The 7,608-nt window shown below is 40.7% G+C and overlaps 1 protein-coding gene across 2 annotated transcripts in view; it reads left to right on the top strand.

Moving 5' to 3' along the window:
• The window catches only part of SSFA2 (sperm specific antigen 2), a 93,838-nt gene that overhangs the window by 57,998 nt on the left and 28,232 nt on the right, over positions 1-7,608 (top strand). For both annotated transcript variants that reach the window (XM_018559503.1, XM_018559504.1), the window contains 2 exons: positions 5,370-5,439; positions 6,674-6,762. In XM_018559503.1, coding sequence (XP_018415005.1) covers positions 5,370-5,439; positions 6,674-6,762 — 159 coding nt within the window. The remainder of the gene's footprint in view (positions 1-5,369; positions 5,440-6,673; positions 6,763-7,608) is intronic.

The following is a 7,608-nucleotide window of genomic DNA, read 5'->3' as shown; positions in this document are numbered from 1 at the left end:
CCTCCCTCCCCCCCCCTCATATACTTCACAAATGTTCTTTTAGAAAGAAACAACAAAACAGCTTGTGCTGTGTTCTCTGGTTGTAGATTGTTACTGATTGAGAGAAGTAATGCACGTGAATCACACTGTACTACACGGAGAAAAGCCTTCATTTTCATGGTTAAATTACTTATAGATAGAACTGAGCTGTCATTTGCCCGAACTGATGTCCAAAAAAATGTGCTAATGAGTAATTTTTGATGCAGGGTTTTTGTTTTGTTTTCTACTCTGCAGTGCAGAAATTACAGTTTCAAAGCAGATTGGTTGTTATAGCCAGCAAAAAATGTTTTCTAGTTAGCACATTTTTCATATAGTAGTCCTACTGGATGCCAGTGGCCAGATGCTGATAGAGAGAACAATGAACTGAACTGAGCAGGATAACCTTTCCCAGTCTCAAGGCATGCAGCCTCTTCAATAACATATAAAACGAAGTCCCTGTTCCTAACCCTGGGCATTTTGGTACTCAAAGCTAAGTGCAGCAAAACTCAACACAAGAAATCCCATTAATTTCTATGGCCCCTGTTCACACCTGAGTTTTGTCGCAAGCTGTAAAACGCCGAACACTGGAAAAGGTGCATGAGCTTTTTTCAGGAAGATTACAGTTCGTTTGGCCACATAGACTTCAATGGAAGTGCATGAAAACACACCACAGAATCGTTTTGCACGTTTTTGTGTTTGTATGCATTTGTGCGCAATGCATTTTAATCTGCACAATAAAACATGCGTCTTTGTATTTGCGCGTCTAACACACGTAAACATGTGCCCTAATATGCGCAAAAAGATTGAGGCCTAGGTGTGACTGGAGACTTATCCAGCATGCAAGTTGATGGAGCAATTGTAAGCTCTCCTTTAATTTCTTACCTAGGGGGTGATTGGATAGGGATGGCATGTCAGAGCATTATTAAATACCTTTGGTTAGTGTAAGACCGCAAATTTTATTAAACTGGCAATTCTTTACTCTGAGGTGTCAGGCATTTCAGCTCTGTTACCCTGTGCTTTGGCCTGGCTTCTGCCTCGCCTCCAGCTCAGATTCTTGTCTTGTTATGCAAATCTCTGGTGGAATAAACAAAGGTGCTCTGTTGGCACATAATTATGTGGCAGGCTGGAGGAGAGTACATAGATGGCATGAAGGTCTGCAGTGGGTTGTTGAGGAGCTGAGCGGCACACACTTGTACAATATACGGTCTATGATTGAAGTGTTTAAGTTAACAGGACATGCAAAACATGTACATTTTCAGATCTATAGCTTTCAATTTGTCTTGTGTCCCCCAGATAGATTATTGCATTTATGTACTAGCTTTAATGTGGCACTGCATGCTTTATAAACTGTGCTTTTTGTTACAAATGTTTCATATTTTGGTCTAGCATTATGTAGTCTGACTCGGAGGTCTTTGCATTGAAAAGTTGGCTAATTAGGTTAAGCTGTTTTACATTCTACGCTATAGGGCTCATGCATAGGGGCACCCTAGCTGCTGAATTTTTCTGTGAATGCAAGGATAGAAAGCGTTGTGTGCAGGTATATGTGCATAAATGCTGCTATTGGCACTTGCACTGGCATGAGTTTCCAAATGCAAAACTTCCACATGCAGGAACTTAAGCCCCAACTATGTGTAAATGTAATTTCTGGCATTAACGCGCGTGCACCCGCGTACAACATTTTCCACCCATAAATTCCTATGAGAAACCCAGCAGCTGGGGCTTCCGGGTGCTGCAAATACAAGCATATTTTACACTGTTTACCAATATTTGTGCCCACATGCATTAGCCCTAAGGCCCCTTTCAGACGAGCGGTCCGATCGGGTCTCCCTGTCAGTTTTTAAGCCGGACCCGATGAGATGCTCTATGCAAGCCTATGGGCAACTGGGCTTAAACGATCGACCTCATCCGTTTACACCAGGTTAGCCTTCACTGCAGCTCGGGACGGATCAATGACTGATCCTCTCCTGATCGGCCGTGTGAAAGGGGCCTAAGAGTAACAAATTTTTTTTTTTACTCACAATCTTAGTACTAAGAACCAAGTATTAGAATGTGTGTTGGGATTCTCAAAGTAATTAAGCATCAAAACAAAAGACCAAGCGGAGCTCAACGCTGTCTCTGACATCCGTGTCGGTACAGGTTTTTTTTTTTTTAAACTTTTTTATCTGTCTATGGGGAAGCGCATTTAATCGGACATGTCCGGTTACATCAAATTACCTCTGGACAAGCACAATCCGGTCCGTCAAAACGGATCAGTGATCAGTCGGTTTTTCTGGACCAAGCTGGAGGCGGGGCTAACTGGGTGCAAACAGACACTTGTTGTCCGTTTAAACCCGGCTGCCCATACACTTGCATAGAGCGGGTCCGGCTGAAAAACTGACAGGCGGACCTGGTCAGATCACTCCTCTGAAAGGGGCCTTAAGGATACATAAAGTATACACAACACACAGCTCTCCCCCTCTCTCTCTCTTTTAATGCAATTGGATAGAATGCTATTTGAAATTTGTTTATCATTTGGGAATTTTCCCATCTGCCGGTTTTAGAGGAAATGGTCTTTGCAGGAACACTTTTGCTGACAGTAAAGAGACGGCTCTATTATAAGGTAAATGCTGCTATCTTGTGGCTATGTGGTGTAAATGGCCAGTGTGTACATTCTATACTAAACTGTAAAACAAACTGTGTCGCACCTTGTATAGGTTGACATTTTGGTATTTTGACAGTACTTAAACTGTCTTTTTTTTTTTGTTACCAGTTAAACGGGTTCTGTCTGTTACTTTGCTTGCGTAATAGGCTGTAGCCTGATTGTACTGTAGTGTGCCCAGGCAGATTGCAATAACCATGTTCAAAGTGCACTAGCCATCAATCTTGTTCCTCATTTGACAGCTGTAAATTGAAAAAGGTCACCACTAATTACTACCTTGCTGTATAAGCATATTTAAGGGAACAGTTGTTTTGTTTGTGTGTTTTTTTGGCTGTTTTTTTAGATGATGAGAGAGGCTTAAAGTAGAACTGTGACTTCACATTAAGAAAATGTTCCGCAACACTTAATTTATAAGCGCAGTTTCACTGTACTTATAAAGAAAACTGCATAAACTGTACTTCAATTATTTCCTTTGCAAAGTCCTCCGAATTCCTTTTTTCTACTATTGCAGTCCATCTAATGCAGCTTTCTGTGATGGGGTGGTAACGATGCCGCACTGCTCCTGAATTCAGAAAAGAGTTGCCACTCATGTTTGTTATACCTGCTCGCACTACAGTGGGGTATCGGTATTGTCACTGCAGATTCATAGCCCTGTAGATTGCCAGTCATTACGTGGTCACACTTAGTCCTGCTTGCTACTTCCTGGATTGACCTCAATGCCTCTGTTCCCGAAACTACTGTGAGCGGCAGTGTATGGGAAGGGAAGCAGATGAGGCACAAATGAAGAAGTCCATGTCACTGTCTCTCTGATGAAGGATCCCTGTGCGGACCTGAAACGTTAGCACCGTACGACAGTATGTGACATTGGCTATTAAATAAACATATCAATACTTTAAAAACCCTTCAAGTGTGTGCTGGTGAATTACTTTTATTTACTATTAGTGTTTTGCACGGCGCCATCCGTGTGGTCACTTGGGCACCACATATACCTTTGTGGTTTTGAGATCGTGGCAGTGCGAATGGGATTTGGACTTTGACACAAATGAAGAAGGACTTCATTTGTGTCTGTCAGGGGAGGTAAAGTATTTTTTTTGTTTAACTTGGAGGCTTGTTTTATTGCATAGTAACTGGATTTGACTGTCATGCAAGAAAATGTTATTGTAATTTTAAAGAGAGCCAGCTGTATTTGGTTACTTTTGCCATCCAAGCAGTGATAGTCTATAAAAAATATGATATATCTATATCTCTGTATCTATCTATATATATATATATCATTATTATTTTTTACTCAGATCATTCTCGTGCAATGTACAACAGTTTTGCCATTCCTGGCATTCATCAGGTACAGCAATGAGAATGATCTCAAAGAATTAAGAAGGAATGAGAAAGAAGGCTGTGTGGTGACACTTTTGGATATAACCTCTGGACAGCATATTGTGTGTAAAGGCAGAGCTGGTGTTTACTGATCATGTTACAATGGGTGACAAGGAGGGGGGCAGCTGATTACAGTCTGACACCCTGGTGTCAGACTGATTTTCCTGTGGAGAAAAGTTTTTGAATTTTTAGGCTTTAGGCTTTATAAAACCTTCAGGAAAAAATGAAGAAAGCCTGCAATGTGAGTCATGAAAATGTGCACATATATATACATCTTCATTACCACAATAAATGCTAATCACTTACAAAGGTAAAACTAGACTTAAGCCTAAAAACATGCATTAAAACTGCAGAAAAATGAGCACAGACGTTAATAGTCAACTGGGAAGTTAGTCTTAACTGTGAAACACTGTCTGCCTCAATGGGTGTTGTATGTTTTTAGTTTGTATGTGTTCAGTGCATAGTTGGGTTCGTTTTTGTTAAGGTCGATCAGGTTCATTTCTGTATTTGCCTTCCCTGTGATGAATGGCATTTTTAGCTATGATATATAGCATGGTTATTTATCTCCCATGCTTGCATTTCTATATATCCAAACACAAGTTATCTTTAAGCGCAGAAAACTTTCCATTACAACATTCCCATGGTTGGCTTTACACAGTGGGAGGGTAGACCAGAGTGAGAAGCACTGGTCAGCTGTTATCTCGAAACTACAATCAACAGTCACCAACCATCAAGGACTTAAAAAATATAACCGTGTCATGCAGATTTGGTGCTTGTTTTTCTATTATTTTTTTTTTCTCAGTATGTTTCTCTAGATCAGAATGTTTTTGCTGTTCATTATTTAGACACCATACAGGGCAGAGTAAAAGCTTTTACTGCCTGTAATGTCTGTTTACCTCCGGGTCTCTTATAGCTGCCAAACCATTGTGCGACCTCTGTTTGCTGTACAGGAAACGGGTGCGTGATTCATATTTTCAGTAACTGCTTTTTACAGCGGGATTTCTTTGTGTAAAACATGTCACAAGGTACTTCCTTTGTGCTTTTGGAAGCTATTGTTCAGCTACATTTTATGTATTTATTTATTTTTTACAACATAATGCTTAGATCTAAGGCTGAATTGAATATTTCTCTTCCGTATGTTGGTTGCTCAAAGTTTGAGGCTTGATGCAACCTTTTCTCGCTAGTAAGAGGCTTTTTCTGCACAGTGCAGATACTTTTATCTTAGCAGCCACGCTGTAAGATATCTTTTAAAATAGCTGCAATAGGGTTTGTGTTCCAAAATATACTTTGCTGAATGTACTTGTTCTCCCCCTGCCTGAAAAAAAGTTGTTCTCTTTAGTTGCAGAGCACTGAGGAGGAGCCTTCCCAAGTTCCACCCATAAGACAGTTGGCCTTGGAAAAAAGCAAAGGTAAGAATCTTTATATCTACTTTTTGTACCAATGATTTTCTTGTTAAATTTGGCTTGACATGTGGCAAGTTTTTTACCTAGAATTATTGTTTCATGGTGAAGGGTTTCAGTTGGGGAAAAAATTAAAGGGCAACTGTAGCTGAGCACTAAACATGCCATAAATGAATACAATTTGGAGTATATGGTACTTTCAATACTTTTTGTTTTTTTTTTCTTTAATAATTGGTATGTTTTTAAAGCTTACTCTTGACATATATGCACCTCCCATATTGTTTTCCCATCAGTATAACTTACTTGGCGGATTAAGGTTTTTGAAAAAAGACATGAAGCTCATCAGAAGATGATCAAACTTCTAAAATCCTGAGTGTGAGGGTTTAATCCCGCTTTAGTGGATTTAGTTTCACCAAGAACAGCACAGTTTTTTTTTAAGGGGTTTATTTGCCCCTGTCTATGAAAAATATACCAGCCAGGAACATGGGGTGTTATCCTTAAAAGCATAATAGTCACAAAAATGTAGAGTCTGTGTTATGTTGATATCGGCCTGTAATTCCCATCTACATTCACATTGGTACAGCGTTTCTAGAGGATGGGGCCTTTAAAAGGCAGCCTACCCTTTCAATTTACCCATTTGATGAACATCACCAGGCTTTTCCAAACTTTATGCTGTTGGTGGTGGGAGGTAGATTGGCTACCACATGCATCCGTGAACTAGTACCCATTTAAAAAAACTGAAAAACATAATAAAAGAAATAATAATGAACAAGGGGGCCTCTCTATTTGTTTTCAGATACAGCAAACTCACTGAGATTAACAATTTAAAATTTTCAAGCTAAGAATTATTGGATACCCGTACTATAATACACTTCATAAATTGTAAGGAAATATTTGTAAGTGCCCTTGATACTGGCCAGTGAATTGAACAAGTGAATAGAGGAAGCCTGAGGCTGGAGGGCTCCAGGCTCTTCCACACCTTGGGTTTCTGCAAGAAAGAGATGTGGGAATTTGCGTCCTGGTTGTAGTGTATGTGCCCCAAGAACCCATACCACCCCGAGCAACTTGGTGAACTAGTAGAGGAGTTATTTGTATAACTTCATATCAGTTTGAGTATAGCATCCTTTTTTTATGATTCACCTACTTTATAAATACTAAGGAACTGTTTTTTTGGGGGGTTTTTTAACCACGAAGAACATAAAGCTTTTCTGATGCCTGATATTATTCCTTTATATCTTTTCAGATAATCTGCTGAGAACTGCAAGCCAGCATTCTGACAGCAGTGGCTTTGCTGAAGACACATCGGGTGACTGCCTAACAAATTCCCTTCCGGTAAAAACTTGCTGTAAATCGACAATCTTGACAGTAAATTATTGTAAGGTGTTAACTAAAATACTTAGCAGAGTGTGCAATTTTATTCTAAGGCATCTGAACTAAATAATTCTTTTACCCAGATTCATTCTAAACCTAACAGTATAATGAGCTAGACCCAGGTATCCTTACTGGAAAAGCTGAGCAAGATTAGGTTTATGCCATTTGCATGTTCTAGATTGTTGGAACAGCACTGATTATATTCTGCCCAAACCTACTTAAAGTGACACCAAACTCGGAAGTTAAAGCTTAAAAATACATTTTAGGTACCTTAACCAGGGCTCAAAATTTCCACTCGCCCCGTCGCAATTTGCGAGTGAAAATTGCGTGGGGGCGAGTGGAAATGAAGCCTCCTCGGGGCGGCTTCTCTCCTGTTCACCGACCTGATGACAGCGCTCCCTCGTCCGTCCGTCTAAGCAGGAGGGCGCAGGAGGGAGCGCTGCCTGCTGTCAGGATGGCGGAGCGGTGAGGGGGAGAGAAGCCGCGCCCCCAGCTGTCAGGGTGGCCGAGCGTATAGGAGATCGGAGCCACTGTCATCCTGTCAGTTTCGGGATGACAGCGGCTCTGTGCGTGGCAGAGTGGGGGATCGGTAAATATCATTGATATTTACCGATCCTCCATGTGAGAAGGACAAACACTGGAGCGATTGTCTGATCACTCCAGTGTTTGTAAATAACTGGGGACACATAGTACTATGTGTCCCCAGTTATGAATGAACAGGCTGTGATTCACATCACAGCCTGTTCATTCATGAATTTCTCAATGGGGAGAAACACTCAGTACAGAGGCTCCTCCCCATTCAGAAAC

This window comes from Nanorana parkeri, unplaced genomic scaffold (assembly GCF_000935625.1).
Source record: "Nanorana parkeri isolate BGI_ZX_2015 unplaced genomic scaffold, ASM93562v1 scaffold400, whole genome shotgun sequence".
NCBI classification, from domain to species: domain Eukaryota; kingdom Metazoa; phylum Chordata; class Amphibia; order Anura; family Dicroglossidae; genus Nanorana; species Nanorana parkeri.
Note: the sequence above shows the minus strand (reverse complement) of the source record. Positions and strands in the feature narration are given on the sequence as shown.